The sequence below is a fragment of the Neofelis nebulosa genome, chromosome 16 (genome assembly GCF_028018385.1).
Source record: "Neofelis nebulosa isolate mNeoNeb1 chromosome 16, mNeoNeb1.pri, whole genome shotgun sequence".
In the NCBI taxonomy this organism is placed as follows: Eukaryota; Metazoa; Chordata; class Mammalia; order Carnivora; family Felidae; genus Neofelis; species Neofelis nebulosa.
The window spans coordinates 32,814,019-32,832,467 of record NC_080797.1 but is presented as its reverse complement, the minus strand read 5'-3'; the positions used below and the strand labels follow the sequence as shown (position 1 = coordinate 32,832,467).

Here is an 18,449-nt window from a genome sequence, read left to right as displayed (position 1 = left end):
GGCTCAGTATTCTGAACTATGTAGATCAGCAGGATGGTCAAGGGCCTAAGAACTTGAAAGAGTTTTGCTTCCCACCCTTCCTCTGCCAAACCTCTAGCCCATGGCCATGAGAGATGAGTGTGGGCCCAACCAGATGCTGGCTATACCAGTTAAAGCCTCCACTGAAAAAAAAAAAAAAAAAAAAAAAGGAAAAACCAAAATCATTAATCTTCTGTGGTAAACAAACACTGATCTCCATAGCTCTTAACAAGAATACCCCAATAAATGATTGGACATTTAATCGACAAATAATCAAAGGCTACCTCCTTTGAAGTAAGGTATTTTCCTCAGGGACTGAGTTCCTGTGCAGGTTGGGCCTGGGAAAGCCCCAAGCAATCAGGTTAGGTCTGGCCAGCCTCCTAGGCTGCACATCTGGCCAGATGTGCAGGCGGGTGGGTTTTCCTCAACTCCTGGATTAACCAAAGAGAAAACCTTTCCACCAAGCACCCAGGCAGGGCCTAGAGCAGGAAGGCAGAGATTTTCCTGTTCTAGCACTTCTCATTCTGGTTTCCCCTGACCCATTCCTGAGTGAGTGCCAGCGTTCTAGAATGGGGAGAGGGCCAGGTTCTAGAATGGTTTTCCCTCACGATCCTATCTGGAACAGGAGAAGGGCATCCTGTACATCAGCTAGGAATAAATTGCCTGGCCTTTGGCCACTTTCTCTGCAGACTCTTGCTTCTCTTCCTGGCTGCCCAATCCTTTCTCACCCTGGCAGTGATTTCTAGAAGCCCAGACCTTCAGTGCCTTGGTTTTGCCCTGCCCCCTCTGACCATTGCCTCCTGCAGGCATGAACCTGGCCCACACCACGGTGCTCCTGTGGGTGTGGGGGAGTCTCCAGGCCTTTGAAATCGTGGAGAAGGAGGACATCTTTCAGAGGACCCCCTGCCCCGCTTTTCTGATATTTGACAACGCAGCCTACCTGGCAGACATGAGCTTTGAGCTTCCCTGCCGCTGCAAGCCTGAGGAGGTGTCTGCTGTAGTCTGGTACTATCAAAAGCACCTAGGGAGCAGCCACACCAAAGTGCTGACAGACTTCGATGGGCGGGTGCTGACCGAGGAAACCCAGGCGCGCGTGGGCAGTGACATGCTGGTCCGCTTCAGCATCCGCATGTTCAGCCTGTTGGTTTTCCGGGCCCAGCCCGAGGACTCGGGCTTGTATTTTTGTGGCACCCGCAAGGGGGACTACTTCTATGCCTATGATGTGGACATCCAGAGCGGTGAGGGAATGGTGGCCACCTTCAAGGACCTGGGCCAGGAGCCCTTTGCAGACGAGCACCGTGGGAGCCTCCACATCTTCACCGCCTTCTGGGAGTGGACCCCCTGCGACCGCTGTGGGGTCCGTGGGGAGCAGTGGCGCATTGGCCTCTGCTACTTGAGGAGCCCAGATCTCTCCCCACGCTACCAGAAGACGCTGCCCGATGTGGTGTCCTGTGGCTCGCAGGCCGTGCCCTGGAAGCTTCGGGCCACGGCCAGGGAGCACACGCCCGAGCTACTGGTTCAGAGCTGCGTGGTGCCCTGTGAGAAGAAGACGACCCAGCAGGGCGTGATGGCCATCTTCAGTTACGTGTCCAAAGTGGGCAGCCGGCCCTGGGTGCCTCAGGTGCCCATTCAGTTCCACCAGCAGAGGCTGGGCCACGGACTCATCATCTCCTGTCCCGGGGCCCGGCCGGAGCACGCCGTGGCCTGGGACAAGGACCGCCAGTACCTCTACCGAACGCAGTACCTGAAGGGCGTCAACAGGTCCATGAGGGTGTTCATCGACCATGGCAACCATCTCCACATCCGCTTCACCCAGCTAAGTGACCGGGGCATCTACTATTGCTGGCGGCAGGGGGTGCAGGTCGCTGGGTTCCGACTGGGTGTCACGTCTCAAGGCCGCTACCGGCCCTCATTCTCGGACCCTGAGACTCGCTCCGCCGTGGAACTGACCCTGATAGGCTACCTGTTCATCACGGTAGTCTTTGTGGCCATTCACCTCTGTCGTTGCTGCTGTTACTTATTTCGCTGTTGTCCCAACTTCTCCCCCTAGGCCCCCCTCTTCCCCAGCTCTGAAGACCAGTTTTGCTCAGATGTGTCTGTTAAATGATACCGGATGCCTCTGGGTGGGCATCCTGGGCTGGGACGTGTGGCAAGGGGTGGGGGGTGTGGATAAATCTGTTAGTTACAACCTGCTCCTTGGCAAGTGGGGAAGCCTGAGGCAGGTAGGAGACAGGGGACTGAGGCCGGTACAGAAGTGGCCAGAGTGCACGTCTTCTGACATCATGCTCAGAGAAGGAAGAAGTGAACGTAATATTTATCAAACAGCCTTTTTGATGTTGGCATTGTGTTTGAGGTGCTTTATTTTCTTGCCTTCGAGGATTGCCCAGTGGGTTGAATTGGGGGCAGCAGGGAGAGGAAAAGGGAGCCTAGTACCTGTCCTCTTTCCCTTCCTCCTCAACCTTGACCCCAGACTGGCAGGTAGAAATGTCAGGTTTAGGAATAAAGGTAAAAACTAGAATGGGGAAAAATGCAGGAGGAAAGTGGAGGTCAAAGTTAGGGCTTTCTCAGGACTGGGGGCTGGGTGAGAAGAGGGGTAGAGGGATGGAGGGGGGAGGGGGGAAGGGCACCAGGGCTGCCATGTGGAGCAGGATTGGAGGTGGGATTTGTCCTGTGGCTGCTGCCACAAATGGGGTTTGGGGTCTCAAGATGATCAGTAATAAGAAGCAACTTGAATCTTGTCCGAGGCTACTTCCTGCCCCCTCCCCCAGCCCCAGCCTCTCCTGAACAGATCAGAGTCCACTCCCGGGAAGGACATAGCAAATGTCTTTATTTACTTCAGTGACTAAAGGCTGCATGGTGCCCTCAAGGTTGAAGGTTAGCAACAGTGGGTGGCTGGGAGGGAGGGGGAAAGGGCACCAGGTTGTAGAAAAAGGGAGGGACTCTCACTTCTCTGGCCTTAACGGGGTGAGGGGGACCCTGGAGCAGGCCCTCTCAGCCCTATTTCCGGGCACAGAGAGTCCTGTGCCTGCCCACCCCAACCCCAATCTTCCCATGGCGCGGTGCAGGTGCTCTGGGTGGAAGTGTCTGCCCTGCACTGCCCCACCTCCAGACTGCAGGAACACAAACCAGAGCCTTTACTCTGCTCATGCCTCCCATTTTCTAAATTATAAAATAGGGTGCTACCTACAATATGGGGATACATTTTGTATTTGATAAAAGGCGCTTGGGTTAGGGAAAAGCAGTGGGTCACTGGAGGGTGGAGAATGTCAGATATGTGGCAGTGGCTTCACTCAGCAGCCTTTGCTGGGGTCTGGAGGCGGCAGCAGCGTTGGCTTAGAGGTTGGGTGGAGGGATTATGCAGCAAGAAAGGAGCCTTTAGAACTGGGACAAGGTGTGCCCTGCCCCCGGGGCCAGCAGCCCCCCTCTCTCTTATTTCAGCATTTTCAAGAGGATGAGTCACTTCCTTGATTCCCACAACCCAGAGGCCAAGTGTAACTGGCCATCCACAACCCCCATCTCTGATGTCTAGCATCATCCCCATGGCCTCCACCATCTCCACCTGCCTCCCCTCCAGCATTATGGAGGGAGGACTCCTGGGCTTGACCTCTCTGTACCCAACCTAGAGGTCAAGCAGCTCCCCTCTACTCCTTCTCAGCACCCCTTCCCTCTCCACTTACACTATAGATCCCCCAAGTCCTGAGAATCAAGCTCCCACATGCCCATGGCATGCCGACAGGGTGCCCACGTGGCAGCTCAGTGGGACTGAGACACTTGAATCATCACCCAGGAGGCCCTTCTGGGATCTGGGCAGGCCAGGTACTCTGTTTGGTGATTACTCCAGGTGGCAGGATGGCCCCACCCACTCTCAGACTGCTCAGGGTCAGTCTAGAAGAAGAAACCTCCGTGGGGATTTCCCTTTCCTGTCCCAGGGTCTCCTTTTTCTCCAGCAGCCTGAGGACACTCAAAGGCCCACTTCCCAGGTACCCTCAGGGACTTCTGGCTCTGCCAACAGTTGCCGTGACAACGGGGAGTAGGGAAATCCAGGTGATTTATTGGGGCCCCTACCTTCCCCCCCTTCTCTCCTTCCTCCTAGTTCTAACCCAAGCTGCTCACCCTTTGGGGTGAGTGCCTTGTTAGTTGGAGTTACTGGGTGCAGGGGGCAGGGGTGCAGGCCTAGTACTGACAGAGCTTAGGGCAGCGAGCTGGCTTAGAGACCGAGGGATGAGGGGAACAGCTGGGGTGGGTGGGAACTCGGGTCTGGGGAAATCAGCTATCAGAGACGGGGACAGCAATCCCATCTCCTGCTCAGGCCTCTCACACTATGGGGTAGGGGCCACCTTGGGGGTCCTGCCTCACATCACATCCTTGTGCTCCTGCTTGGACTCTTTAATGACCTGCAGGGGACAGAGAAGCGCACAGCACATTAGTTAGGGGCCCACACAGACATCAGGCCCACTACCGCTACGCTATGTGACCTTAGACAAGTCCCCAGCTTTCCTGGGTCTTTCTTTTCTATGCTGGGAACCAGAATTCTCCCATGCAGTTGTCAGGAAATGAGGTAACACCTGGAAGCACTTAGCACCATGCCTGGCACATGGTGGCCTGGTATGGTAAGATTAGCCAGTACTGTTGCTGGCGTGATGGCAAGGCGGTTATGCCAAATCCCCTCTTCCCTTTCCTTTGGCGGGTTCCTTTTATCAAGCTGGAAACTGAAAGATGGGAGTGAAAACTGCTAACTTTAATTTTCTTCTTCTCTCCCCCAGGCCTGGTGCTGGGGGCATCTGAGTCAGGGTGAGACGGGGGAAGACCCGTCAGTGCCTAGGCACCCAGGCTCCCTAGAACTGCCAGTGGAAGGGATAGGGAACTGAATTACATCCAGGTTCCTTCCCCTCTTCCAGAGCCTCCCTGGGAAGCTTTTCCGAGTGATTGAGAACCTTCTCTGTGCCAGTTCAGGCTTTTTTCCAAAGCCTGGCTTCGAAAATTCCTGGAGGCAGCCAGAGCCTGATGGGGCCAGAATCTCAGGTCTGCCCTCCTTACCTCGCCATCCCGCATCTCCACGGTCTTTACCACAATGTTCCTCTTAAGGTGGCCTTCTGACACGGACTTGGTGTCCAGGCTGGTTTCTGCAGACATGGGGACAAGAGGCCTGTGGGCTCTTGGGTCACTAGACATTTTCCCCCACCCCCAACTTCTCTATGAAACCTACAATCATGAGGATTGAGTATGAAAGTCTATCCCAACCAGGCAGAGAGGGCCTAGGATCCTTCATTATTATTTTTTTTAATTTTATGTTATTATTTTTTAATATGAAATTTATTGTCAAATTGGTTTCCATACAACACCCCGTGCTCATCCCAACAGGTGCGCTCCTCAAATATTATTTTTATTTTAGAGAGAGGAGGAGAGAGCGCAAGCCAGGGAGAGGGGCAGAGGGGGAGAGAGAGAGAGAGAGAGAGAGAGAGAAATGCAAGGTAGGCTCCACGCTCAGTGTGGAGCCCAATGCGGAGGTTGATCCCATGACCCTGGGATCATTACCTGAGCTGAAATCAAGAGTGGGACGCTCAACTGACTGAGCCACCCAGGTGCCCCGGGCCTAGGCTTTTTCAAAGGGGATGAAGACCCCCAAAGTCCCCATGGTGCTAAGCAAGGCCTGGCTGCTCCATCCAGTGCTCTGCTCACTTTCCTGGCCTGGCTGCATTTCAGTCCCTCTGCAAGCCGTCACCTGGCACCTGGCTTTCTGACCACCCAGCACTGTGCCAAGGAAGGAGCACATGAGCTTTGAAATCAGGCAGGCCAGACCTCAAGTCCCAGCTCAGCCACAAGACTGTGGGCAAGTTAATTTACCTCTTCCAGCCTCAGTTTCCTGATCTGCAAAATGGGGATGATGGGGTCTACTTCTCTAGGTGGGAATGAGGAGTCCTTTAACTGAAATAATGTATGTTAAGTGACTAGCATGTTATTAGTGCTCAATAATTGTGGGTCCCTTTCCTGTTCCTGTTCCCCTCTTCTTCTTCCCTCTGCCAATTCTCTGGGCCCTACTGACCCTTTACTGTTTGGCACCTGGCAATATTACCTCGACGACCCACTCTGCCTGGTTAAACTTCTGATACTGAACTAAGCCCTGGGGGATACACATATCTAGTGTTCCTAAATTTGTGGAACAGAAGATTTTTTTTTCCTTAGACAAGAATCATTTGAGGGCCACTTACAAGTAAGAAGTCATTTAGGTCCCCCTCCACCCCCCCAGAGAGGAAAATGTAACATGTCACACTAATATTTAAAATTAAGAGCAGGGAGCATAAAACTTTATCCACTACGAGAGCAGAAGTCCAGGGGGAAATGATCCTTTGGGCTGAATCAGCACTGAGCTGAGCCATGGAGCCTTGGGGACAGACGAATCAAGCAGAGAACCTGGCCATTGGGCACAGCAAGACCCTAGGGGCCTCCCGATGATGGGGAAGAGGAAAGGCAGAGACTGGCGTTTGTTCAGAGGCCCCAGAGCATCTCATCTGAGCACCAGAGGACATATCACTTTGAACACCAGCCAGCTCTGCTAGTTTAACCTACATTTACTCTGTGCCAGGTCCTGGGCTGGGCACTGAGGTTGCTGGGAAAATGACAGAAGCTTGGCCCTTTAGGGGAAAACCTGGGAGGAGGAAGCCCGAGAGGGCAGGGAAAATGGGCTTGGTGAGGCTCGTTCCCCGACAAGCTGAGAAAAGCACTGTGTCTGAGAGGCAGGCTGCTAACCGAGAGCCGGCGGGGCTCCATTTACAATCTGGTGAGCCTGTATTGGTATAACTTGTATTGTGAGCCTTTTGAGATGTCTTGTGACCTTGTGACTTTCCCCTTCTTTGGTGCTTTTGCCCCCTGTAGTGACAAGCAGTTAAAAAAACAAAAACATAAACATAAAACACTGAGATGGGCAGAGCTTGCTCAGGGATCTGCGGATAGGACAGAGGTTGAGAACTTCACCCGGTTCTGCTATAGGATGGGGCGCAGGGTTAGGGAGCAGGACACAGGGCAGAGCAGGACAGGAGCAGCTGCGGGCCCCACCTGGAATGCCCTGGGATACTGTGTTCTGGCTGAAAGCTCTGTGGTGAATTATGAAGGCCCCCTGGGCCCCTTTGCCCTGGTCCTTGGCCCCACGCCAGAGCAGCAGCCCACACGGGGCAGGAAGCGGGAATCCAACACCCTGCCCACAGGGCCCTGCTCTACTGACCTCGGATCTGCAGGTTGGAGAAGGTCTGCACGGGAATAGTGATGCTGAAAGACAACAAAAGAAGAGTGACTGGGCTGCCCAAGGTCATCCCCAGGTCAGGTCCACATCCGGGGTTATCGTGACAGCCTGAGGCCCTTCTCCTTGCCAGGAAAGGCTGAGCCCATCCCCTGGCTTTCCCCAGCAGCCAACATGCTCTCTGGGGCTGCAAGAGTCTGCAGGGGGCTGGGGTATTGTCTGGGAGGGGAACATGTCTTTTGGAAGGACAGTGCAGGCCCAGAAGATGGCAGAAGGGAGGAGGAAGTGGCGAAGAAAGTTCCGAGGAGGCAAAAGAGGTCAGTTGAGGGAAAAGAAGTTCAGTCTTCATTGGGAGGGTGGGGAGCGAGCCTTTTAGTTTGGGGGGTGACCCAAGTCCTTGCCCTGGGATCTCATGGAGTGAATTGAATCCATTCATTCATTCATTCACCAAACATTTATGGAATATAACTGTGTTAGGCCAGCACTGTGCTGGGTACGGGGATAGGAGGGGCTGGACGCAGGCTGTATAAGGCAGTCTCTGAAAGGAGCAAGGAGAGACCAGGGAGGGGCAGCAGGGAGGATTGACTCCCTAGGGCTCACCGGTTCTCCTCGCCCTCCAGCAGCTTCCTGTAGGTGGCGATCTCGATGTCCAGGGCCAGCTTGACGTTCAGCAGGTCCTGGTACTCCTGCAGATGCCGTGCCATCTCATCTTTGAGGCTCTGCCCCTCCTCCTCCAGCCGGGTCAGTGCCTCCTGGTAACTTGCCGCCTCCCGCGCGTGGCGCTCATCCTGCTCCCGCATCTGCCTCTCCAAGGACTCGTTCTGTGGGTGGAGCGGGCTGGTGCCTCGGGGTAGAGTCACACCACCCCCACCCATCTCAACCAGGACCCCTGCCCTGCCTCTGCCGCCCCCCCCCCCCCCCCCCCCCGGCCAAGTAACTTTTCAGAGCCCCAGCCCTCAGTCCTGGTGCCCGCCCTGGGCCCTTCTCTCCAGGCTGCAAGGCTGCAAGGGTTGCAGGTCCCCCCTCCGGCTTGCCCACACCCGCTGAGGCCCCGCGCTCACTGTGCCTCGCAAGGACTCCAGGTCGCAGGTCAAGGCCTGTAGCTGGCGCCGGTAGTCGTTGGCCTCGTGCTTGGCCTGGCGGAGCAGCTCAGCGTTGCGGGCTGCGGCGTCGGTCAGGTCTGCAAACTAGTGGGGAGAGGATCCTAAGCGGAGGCGCAGCTGGGCTGCACGTCTGGGGCGCACGTCTGGGCGGGTGGGAAGGCATGGTCTCTGGGAAATCAGGGAGATGGGCAGGACCCTAGGCTTGGTGTCCACGTCTCCCCCAGGACTTTGGCTCTGGGTGGGATTATTCCCATAGACGGAGACCCAGGGAGGGAGGGCACACAACGCCCTGTAGGTCTCCCTCACTGAGCACAGTGCTTGGGCAGGGGATGACTGAACAGATGGTATTTGCCACAGAATCCAGAATCTCCTGGGTTGGCAGCTCTATCCAGGAGCCTGAACCCTGTCCTCCTCTGCTATGGACAGGGGGTTCTGGTGAGCAGAACCCCGGGTTCTAATAGCCCTCTCTCCCCCCAACTTGGAGTGAAGCTCTCATGGCTCCATCAGGCCTTGACCTGCCCAGAACCATCACTGGCTTCTGCCACTGATACTCCTCAGCTTGGACCCTGGGCTAGCATCCCCGGGCCACTGCCCCTCCGTGCTTTCTTGCACTCAGAAAGCCCCTTCCCTCTTCTCTTCAGGTCCTTAGGCTGCCAGTCTTGCCGAGCCCAAATGCCCTCCCTTCAACAATATCCACCCACCCGCATATAAACTCTGCCCAGCAGTGTTCTCTCTAGACACCATATTTGGGTGCACATCACATCTCCCTGGTCGAACATGTCTCTGTGTCCTGGGCGGTGCTGACAGGCAGTGGATGCTCAGTAACCCAGGACACAGCAGAGGCATCAAGAATGAAGGCTCCCAAGGGCAATGGCTAGGGTTAGACACCCAGTTGTACCATTTAGGAACCGTGTGACTTCGGGCAAATTAGTTAACCTCTCTGGACTCCCAATTCTCTCATCTGTCAAAGAATAGTACCTTCTTCATAGTGAGTAAGATAATGCCTGCAAAGCACAGGGCCTGGCACACAACAATGTTGGCTAGCAAGAACAGTAGCAGGAACAGTAATAATGATAATTAACAGTCATGATAAGTACTTATTGGAAGTTATGACATCTGTGTGGCCCTGGGGAAGCCACCTCACGTCTCTGGTGATGGTCAATCACCCGAAGAGGATCCTCTCCCAGCCTTCTCCACCCCATTCCCCCATTCTTTTGTATGGAGCCAGGAGGGCTGCCTGGAGGAGGCAGGCTGGCCCACAGTCAGGGCTACCTTGGACCGATACCACTCCTCTGCCTCATGCATGTTGCTGGCCGCCATTGCCTCGTACTGCGTGCGGATCTCTCTCAGGGCTGCCGTGAGGTCTGGCTTGGCCACGTCCATCTCCACATGGATCTGCTGCCGGGCCAGCTGCTCCTGAAGTTCCTGCACCTCCTGGCCAGGATGAGAGAAGGGATGCCAGGGCTTGGGCCCAGGCCGCAGCTGGGGTTTCCCCACAATGCTATGCCCTTGTCTGCCTGCCCCGTGGACCCTGACATTGGCTAAGGGAAATGGGACAGTCCTAGTTAGAGGCAGTGGCATGGCACGGGCTAGGTGAGGCAGAGGGTCATTTGGGAGCCTCATGGTCCTCCCAGGTTTGGCCAGGCAGGAGCACTGAGAGTGTGCCTGTGGGTTTCCAGGTTCCATAGAGTTGTGGATTCCTAATCCGTAATCTGAAGTCAGCACTCAGTGGTGTCTTTTAAAAACGAATAGCTTTCACTTAAATGGAGACAGGTGGCAGTGGGGGTGATGTCAGAGAGACTGACTGTGTGACCTCAGCAAGTTCTTTCACCTCTCTGGGCTTCGGTCTCCTCCTCTGTGAGAAGGAGACAGTACTGGAAGGGTTTCTACCTCACGGGGCTGTAGTGAAATAAAAAATGAGAGAGACAAGGCCTGTTATAATTCTCAGCAAGTGGGGTGAGTGTGTGAGAATCTTACCAGGGCTGAGGATGCTCTCTTGTCTCTGTCTCCCTCAGCCTCTCTGTCTCTCTGTCTCTCTGTCTCTCTCTCTCTCTCTCTCTCTCTCTCTCTCACTTTTGTTCTGTCTGTCTTTGTGTATTTCTCAATCTCACCCTCTCTGTCTCCGTCGGCTTCAACCTCTGTGTTGGCCTTACCTCCTCATGGATCTTCCTCAAAAACCGGATTTCCTCCTCCAGAGATTCAATCTTCCTCTCCAGATCCAGACGGGCTAGGGTGGCTTCATCTGCCTCCTGGAGTAGGGAGGGTGCAAAAGGCTGCTGGGACCCCAGACTCCTCTTCCCCACTCCCTCGCCTTGTCTGATCCCACCTTCTGTGGCTGGGGAGAGCAGCACATTGCTCTGGAGGGCTGGGCTTGGGGGCTGTGCTTGGGCGAGCTGCCCTCAACCCCTTACCCCCCTCCCTTGCCCCTCCCACCCCCCTGACCTGTCGATAGGTGGCCAGGTTGTTTTCGGCCTCCAGCCTCAGGTTGGTTTCATCCTGGAGCCTGGGGTAAGGGGACACATTCCTGGGTCCAGGCTCTTCTGAGGATCTTGGACCCCTGCCCCAGTCTCCCTGGAGGTGGCTGCCAGAGAGACCCTCTACCCCCTCCCCCCACCCCCAGGACCAGTGGAATGGCAAGAGAAGCGAGGGACAGAGGGTCCTAGACAGAGCCTTGACCAGGAGGGTGAGCAGACAAGGGACTTTGCTTTAACTCATTACTGAGGTGCCTTATCGAGGTTGGTGCACCTGCTCCTGCTCACACAGGCCCCTCTGCCGGCGCACACTCACTGTCGCATGCACAAACACACTCATCCTCCTGCACTTGAGGGCACACACGCACGCCCTGCCACCTCAGCAAAACACCGTGTCCCTGGGGTTTCCTCTGACTTTTGGAAATGAGTTTTATTAGAATCTCTGCTTCACAGCTCTGCAAGCTGAAGCGGCCTGACCAGGGTCATAAGCAGGTGACAGGCAGCATCACCTGTGTTCTGAAGCCAGGCCTCCTGCTCTCTCCCTTACCTCCTTTCCCCCAGAGCCCAGTCCCCCTAGGGCGCACCAGTCTTCTCTTCCCGTTCCTCCTCTGTACGGACCTGGGCTCCACAAGGCCACCAGGCCCTGCCGTGAATGAAGTGCAGAGACCCTGCCTGTGGGGTCCCTGACTCTTCCCACAGAACTTGCCCCAGTGGGGAGGTGCTGAGAGTGCACCCAGTGGGGAGGTAGGTGCAAAGGGGTCTTTGGGTGGGTCTTTCCCCACCCAGTGGGGAGGTGCAAAGAGGTCTTTGGGAATCAGGTCCCTGAGACTCTAGGGCCCCCCCCCCCAGGGCCCTCCGGTCATCTTGGGGAGTGAGGACGGCCCTCGCCTCCCAGAGGTGGGGCAACAGAGGGGCCGAGGAGCGTGGAGGCAGAGCCCCCTGCCCGAGACCCGGCTGGCCCGCAGTCACTCCTGCTGGAGCTGGCGGGGGGCATCTTCCCTGTTCATGTGGTCCCTCTCCCTGGACCCCCTCCTCACTTCTGCCTCAGGGTGCCCAGGTCCTGCGCCAGATTGTCTCTCTCGACCTCGAGCCGGGCGCTGTTGGCGGTGAGTTGGTCGAGCCGAAACCTTAGCTCCCGCAGCTCAGCCTGGTAGACGTCGGCCAGCTTGGTGGGCTCCTTGGCCCGCAGCTGGTTCAGCTCCGCAGCCAGCGCCTTGTTCTGCTGCTCCAGGAAGCGCACCTTCTCAATGTAGCTGGCGAAGCGGTCATTGAGCTCCATCATCTCTGCCCGCTCACTGGCCCGGGTCTCCTTGAAGCCGGTGTTGAGGGCCCCGGCCAGGGAGAAGTCCACCCGGGCCGGGAGTGGAAGCGGCATCCGAGCCAGGGAGAGGCGGGTGCCCGGCCCCAGACGGCGGCCGGAGGCCAGGACTCCCCCCACCATCTCCGAGGAGGAGACGTAGGAGCGGCGAGCGGCTGAGGTGACCCGTCTCCTCTCCATGCTGGCCCAGCTCTGCCCGCTCCTGGGAAGCGAGGGCTTTATGGAGGCGTGGGCCGGCCTGGCACCGCCCAAGCTGCCCCTGGCAACGCCCCCTGGCATAGCCTGAGGGGGAGGGGCTGGGCGACAGCTCGGCCATGGGGGGAGCTCTTCTCACCCCACCGAGGTCACTGTGCCCAGAGGCAGGGCCTCCTGAGCACGCCAGCCCCAGCCCGGCCACAGACAGAGGTACTAGTGGGCAGTGCCTGGGGCCGGATGCTGGGTCTGGGCCCCTGACCACTGGGTGAGGAGGCCCTTTCTCTGGGAAAGTGGGCCAAGAAAGAGCTGGACCAGATGACCTCTGACCTGCTTTCCACTTCTGAGATCCCATAACCCAGGCCTTCCCTACTCAGCACTCCTGCTTCAAGTGGCCGCTAAGTGCTGGGACTTTGGCAAAGAACAAACCCAGTTCCTCCACAGCCTCCAGAAGCAGCCTACAGTTACAGTTTCCTGCCTAGCCCCATTCCTAGCAGACTGTTGGACTCCTCCCCTCGGAACACAGGCGTCCCACGTTCCTGCTTTCTCCCCTTTCCCTGAAAGTCTGGGGCTGTGGGCTGGAGTTGGACACCAGCCCTTTGTCTAGAAGGTCAGTGAAAGTCCCTGTCTAGCAGTGGGGGGGCGGGGGGGTGATGGAGGGAATGTGGAAGCCCCAAGGGGGCAAGAGAGGCAGAGGCTGCGTTCCCTGGCCTTCTCCCTGGGCCACACTTAAGCTCCTGCCTCAGTCCCACCGGACTCCTGTCCCCCTTGCTCAGCCTCTATGCACCCCTGCCCGGAGCCGGCCTTGACAGCTGCACAAAGCAGTTATGGATGAGCTGGCTGTCCCGGCTCCTGTCTTTGTTCCTACATCACCCTGTTTCTCTGGCCACCCCTCACCTCACTTTCACATTGGAGATTTATCTCCTTCGAGTTCCCACGCATCTGGCTGAAAGGATGGGAAAGGTCTCTGGGGATGGGTCAGTTTGGGAACCCAGGAGCCACTGGGCCCATACTAGGTAGCCCAGGGCCTGTGCCCTATAGCCTGACGCTTCAGATCCACCCCCTGCTTCTGTTCTGATCCCTCAGGGCCAGAGCCTCACCCAGGCCCCTCACTCATCTGTGTCCTTGGACTTCTGGGAAGCGGGCAGCCTTCCTCTCCCCACCCCCCTGCTGCCCATGCCCATGCCTGGGCCTCTGATCCCTTCTCCTGGGCACTTGCTGAATAGAGCCTTGTTTTCCACCACTGGTCAGGGCGCCACTCGGAGAGGGCAGCCCCTGGGGGGCTGTGTTGTCTTTATCCCAAGATGCCAGGCTGTTAGGCAGAGTACAGCCCAAGCCCCCAGCTCAAAGAGCTTCTCGGAAGCATCTGAGGGGGCTGGGGTGCAGCGGGGAGCAGGCTCTGTGCCCACCCCTGACTATTGTGTCTGTGCCAAGGTGAGTCATTCAGTGGGCACAAGGAGAAGGCCCTGGGGTGGCAGGGGGCGGCCAGTCCAGCTCTGCCAGGTCTCCAGCTCTGTAGACAAGGCCTGGCTGCCTGCCCCCTCGCCAGCTCCCAGAGCCCGCTCACACCCCTGAGCTCCAGTCCGGGCAATGTCTCTTACCCCACACTGGGTAGATGCTCTCCATTCGGGCATATTATGGGCTGCTTGCCGAGGTTTCCCCTGTGAGTCCCAGCACAGAGAGGGGAGGCGAGGATCCCTAAGTCTTCAGCCACACCTGATCCTGGACCTGAGCAGTAACATGGGGAGGGAAATCTTGAGGAGGGGACGCCCCATGACTTTTGATCCTGCTGAGGATTGGGGAGCTGGGAAAGGTCAGGGGACATTACAGGAAGAACAAGACTGAAGGCAAACCCTCATCCCCACTACTCTCTGGGTCTGGGAGCGGCTGTCCTTCCAGCTTGCCGGGCAAGTCACAGTGTGCAGACTTCTCTCTCCGTTCCAGTAAAATCTAGTTGAAGGGAGTGCAAAGCCATCTTGGAGGGAAAATATGTCACAAGAGCAGGAAGGGCTTGGCAGTGAGGCTCACTGAGTCGCACCTGTGGGTGTGTGACACAGCACTTGGGCAGCAGCAGAGGGAGACCCCCCTTCACCCGCTTTGGCCACCTGCCCTGGACCTGTGTCACCCAGGCTTCTCGCTCCAACTTCAACCTCCATCTGACCCTAGACCCATCCCCCACGCCCAGCCCTTAACCATCCGAAGATGTCCACACAAGAACCAGGCTGGTTGTGGTCATTTGCCAAACTTTCATTATTTTATATCACATATTCATCGTGGAAAAATCAGAAAACACAGATAAGCAAAACGAAAAAGTTCAATTAGCCGTGATTTTGCCACCTGGAGATAATAAACACTACCAGATTTCCCCCCACATCTATAAATTCTTTTTTTTTTTTTTTTTACAAGTGGGCTTATGCCGTACAAATTATTTTGTAATTTGTTTTTTTTTTCACTCAGCAATATGTTGTGAACATCTTTCCATATCAATAAATATTTATCTACATCATCATCTTAACAGATGCATGGCTCTCCACTGTATGCATTCATTTGCCCAAGCTTTATTGTTAGACACACACTCGTCCCCCGCCCTGCCTCTCTCTCTCCCTCTCTCTGTTCTAGATCCCACTATGCCGCCCAGTTGCTTCAAACACATGCAGCTCCCGGCATACCCCACTACTCCCATCCTTCTGGCCTGGCTGAGGCCCCATCTCTGCGGCCCCTCCTCTCCTGCCTCCCTAATCTAAGGGCCTCACCATCCGAAACCTCAAGCCAATCCCTAGACTGATTTCTGGATAGACAGCAGAAAGCTGCAGGCCTTGGAGAGAGGATGCCTGGATGTCCCTCTGCAGGGCCTTCAGCCAAGATGTGCCCCCACTTCAAGCCAAGGTGGGGACAAGATGGTCTCCCACCCCTTATGCCCCTCCCCTGTGTCAGAATCTGCCAGGATGCCCTCCTGCTTACAGGGCCCAAGTGCCTCCTGGGACAGATCAATAGCACACCTGGCCTCAACCCACACACCAGATGCCTAGCGTTTTCTAAATTTGCCAGCTTCTAATTCAAGCCACTAGACTGCTGCCCACTGGCTCTCCTTGTGCCCCTGCCCGGTTCTCAGTGCCTGGCACAGCATGGCAGTCAGCAAGTGTGGGTGGGATGAAGAGAACTTGGGTCTCTCTGGTGGACTCCTTGGCCACTACTGAGTCCATCCATCCCATGTGGGCCCCGACCCCGAGGAAGGGAACCAGGCCCTGGTGGCCACTAGATGGCACTGCGCAGCTGCCCAGGTTGAAGAAACAGCAGGGCGCCGCAGAGGGGAGAACATGGGTCTCACAGCTGTAGGTAGAGTTTCTAAAACCCACATTTGTATCACCCAGAGGGATCACTCCATTTATTCTCTTGAGTTGCTTCTAACTGCTATGACAGTGCCCTCTAGAGGAGAGCAAGGCCACGGGCATTCAATGGCTATGTGATCTTGGATGACTTCATGAGCTTTCTCCGAGTCTCCATTTCCACACCTGTAAAATGGGGACTCGCCGCACTTACTTCCAAGGTGGCTGTGAGGATAAAGTCAGTGAAAGCCGGACACAGCAGCTGCTCTATAAACCATAGACTCCATGTAATAACACGTCCCCGGTGCTTTACCTATTTACACGTTAGCAATGGGGCGGGCGTAGAGGGGCGAGAGCTGGGTCCTCCAGGGGGCGCTGGCATGTCTTGTTAGCTCCACTGGGGGTGGGGAAGGGACAGTGTATAGGTACCTCCCCAGGACAGTTGCCTGGGAGTATGGAGAGGACACAGGGGGCACCAGCCAGTGAAGAGAGCCTAGGAGGCAACACCATTTGCCCCCAGACCACGAGTTGTGTGTGGCTTTGGGTCTGTCAGGAGACAGGTGTGAGTTACCTCTGACTACCCCGGAGTAGCAGTTCCCAGCTTGCTTTCCTGACTCCCTGACTCCCCCCAGGGGCTCTGTCCCTCCATCCTTGCCCTTCCCCAGCCGTAGACTTGAGGCCCACAACTCCATTGGCTTGAGAAGCTCTGGTGTTTTTATATTTTATTTTATCTTTCTCAAGTAGGCTCCACACCCAACGTGGGGCTCGAACTCACGGCCCGCAGATCAAGAGTCGCCCGCTCCACTGTGAGAAGATCTTAGTGTCTCAACATGTCCCATTGGAGTGGGTCTCTCCTACACCTCAGCCTGAGGCTTCCCAAGGAGAGGGGCCCCATGGATAGGGGCTTCCTGATGTTAGGACCTATATCTTTCCATCAGAATGGAGTCTCCCTAACAATATGGTCCCTCAGGACACCCTCTCTTCTTGGATGGGAGCTCCCTGATGCAAGCGCTCATGGTTCACCGTCAGACAGGAGCTCCTTGAGGGCAGGGACTGTCTCCCCTTTCAGCCGGAGAATGGCTACCTCAGGCCCCGGCTGGTTCCTTCTCCTGTCATCTGTCAGCCTGTGCCAAGCCAGCTCTGCTGGTGAGAAGTGCCCAACTCCTGTGGCTGGGAAGTGGCCCAGCTCCTGAATGAACCCCCAGACTCCTTCCCCTTCCTCTTTCCTGGCCGCTGTCAGCTCGTGGTTGGAGGCATCAGCTCACTCACCTTCACAGACCCAGGGGCCAGGCTGCGGCCCTGGGGTTAATAAACTTGGACCCTTTCTCTCCCCGCCTCTCCCCACCCTCCCGGGCGCTTCAGCCTGCCCCCCACTTTCCAGCCTCTAACCCTGAGACCTGCTTTTTAATTGCTTTCCCCGATCTGTTCTGCTCCCTGCTCCCCTCTGTCTCCCTGCCTGACTGAGTCCCTCTGGGAGGGTGAGAGGCAGGGGCCAGATGTATCCCTGGTGGGAGGAGAGGGCTGGCAGGCAGCCTGTTATTTCCAATCCAGTGGTCCTCCAAATGGACAGGATGCGCCAGGGAACAGGGGTGGAAAGGCTGTAGGCGAGTTGAAGGGAACACTTAAGGAGAGCTAGAAAATACAGCCATGGTCTCCAGGCCCTTGGGGGGCGGGGGGGGACTCTGGTCGCTTCCTCCCCCTACAACCTCCATCCCAAGCCCTCCGAGGTCCCTCTTCACAAAAGAACCACGGAGGAGGGGAAGACAACCATGAACTAGATTCTGTCTGGGAACCAGGATCCCCCAAGCTTAGCTAAGAGCCAGAGAGGGACATTCCCGGGAAAACTGGGAGACAGATGAGCAGGGGCCTGAGATGGAGGACTGCTAAGTTAGCAGCATGCCCCACCCCCTCTGGTGACAAAGTCCCCTGTGGGGGCTGAGCTGATGGCTGGGGGTGGGAGGACCCAGGGGGAAAAGTGGGGTCCCTCCTGTTGACAGGTCCCAACACTGAAGGAGGTTTGGGCTTACACTCGGGTGAAAGGGACAGGCACCATCCCGACTCCCTGCATGAAGGGACAATGTCTTATTCTGTGTCTGCAGCTCCTGGCACTGAGCCTGGTTCTCTGAATCGGACAGGACTTGGTACCCCAGTGTGGGGTCCAGACACCAGCTTCGGGGCCTCAGGCGGGCAAGGAGATGGGTGCAAAGGGCCTGGGAAGAGAGTATTCTAAACTCCCAGAAGTGGAGTGAGGGGCTCTGCCCAGAACCCCAAGGTGAGAGAGGCCAGGTGAAGCAGGAAGAAGGGCCTTAGATCAGGCTGGGCCTGCAGTGGATGTGGCGGGGGGGGCATTGATTGCCGTGTCTCCAGGATGACTCTCTTTATGTAAGAACAATCCAATCTCAGAGCCTCATCGCCACCCACGGAGGTCAGCTGGGAGCTGGCTGTCAGCTCGCTGCCCCCTCAGCCCTGGCCAGCTCCCTGCAAAGCTGGGACCAGCCAGGCTGCCTCCTGGCCAGCGGGACACCGTACAGCGAGCACTCCCAGCCCGACCTCCTGTGATTGAGGGCAGGAGCCACACGTGCTTAACTCCATTGGCAGAGTCTTTGTACATTTAATGGGTCACCCGAGAGCATATCTTGCACCATGGAGCCACAAATGTTTGCTGAGCGAATGGCCGGTTGCAGAACATCCTTGTCAAGAGTGACCTCTTCCTCTTGCGGGCTGCCCCCAGCCTAGGCAGATTCTGCCTCGTGCGATGGACCCTGTTGTGTGAGGCTTGCCCTTCTG

The 18,449-nt window shown here is 56.5% G+C and overlaps 2 protein-coding genes across 3 annotated transcripts; one reads left to right on the top strand and one right to left on the bottom strand.

The window, feature by feature from the left end:
• Window positions 1-98: 98 nt before the first annotated feature.
• On the top strand, window positions 99-2,107 carry FAM187A (family with sequence similarity 187 member A). Its single transcript, XM_058703231.1, has one exon. The coding sequence runs from the start codon at window positions 827-829 to the stop codon at window positions 2,066-2,068; it is 1,242 nt and encodes a 413-aa protein (XP_058559214.1). The 5' UTR covers window positions 99-826; the 3' UTR covers window positions 2,069-2,107.
• A 721-nt stretch (window positions 2,108-2,828) lies between these two features.
• On the bottom strand, window positions 2,829-12,352 carry GFAP (glial fibrillary acidic protein). Of its 2 annotated transcripts, XM_058703230.1 has the most exons (10): window positions 11,864-12,352; window positions 10,798-10,858; window positions 10,509-10,604; window positions 9,628-9,789; window positions 8,314-8,439; window positions 7,853-8,073; window positions 7,238-7,281; window positions 6,766-6,885; window positions 5,056-5,141; window positions 2,829-4,412 (listed from the first exon to the last, which is right to left on the bottom strand). In XM_058703230.1, exons 1-10 carry the CDS (start codon window positions 12,322-12,324, stop codon window positions 4,371-4,373), a joined length of 1,419 nt encoding a protein of 472 aa, XP_058559213.1. In that variant the 5' UTR covers window positions 12,325-12,352; the 3' UTR covers window positions 2,829-4,370. The 2 variants fall into 2 exon arrangements, with proteins under 2 accessions (XP_058559213.1, XP_058559212.1); XM_058703229.1 differs by lacking the exon at window positions 6,766-6,885 and having other exon boundaries at window positions 11,864-12,350.
• Window positions 12,353-18,449: the final 6,097 nt, after the last annotated feature.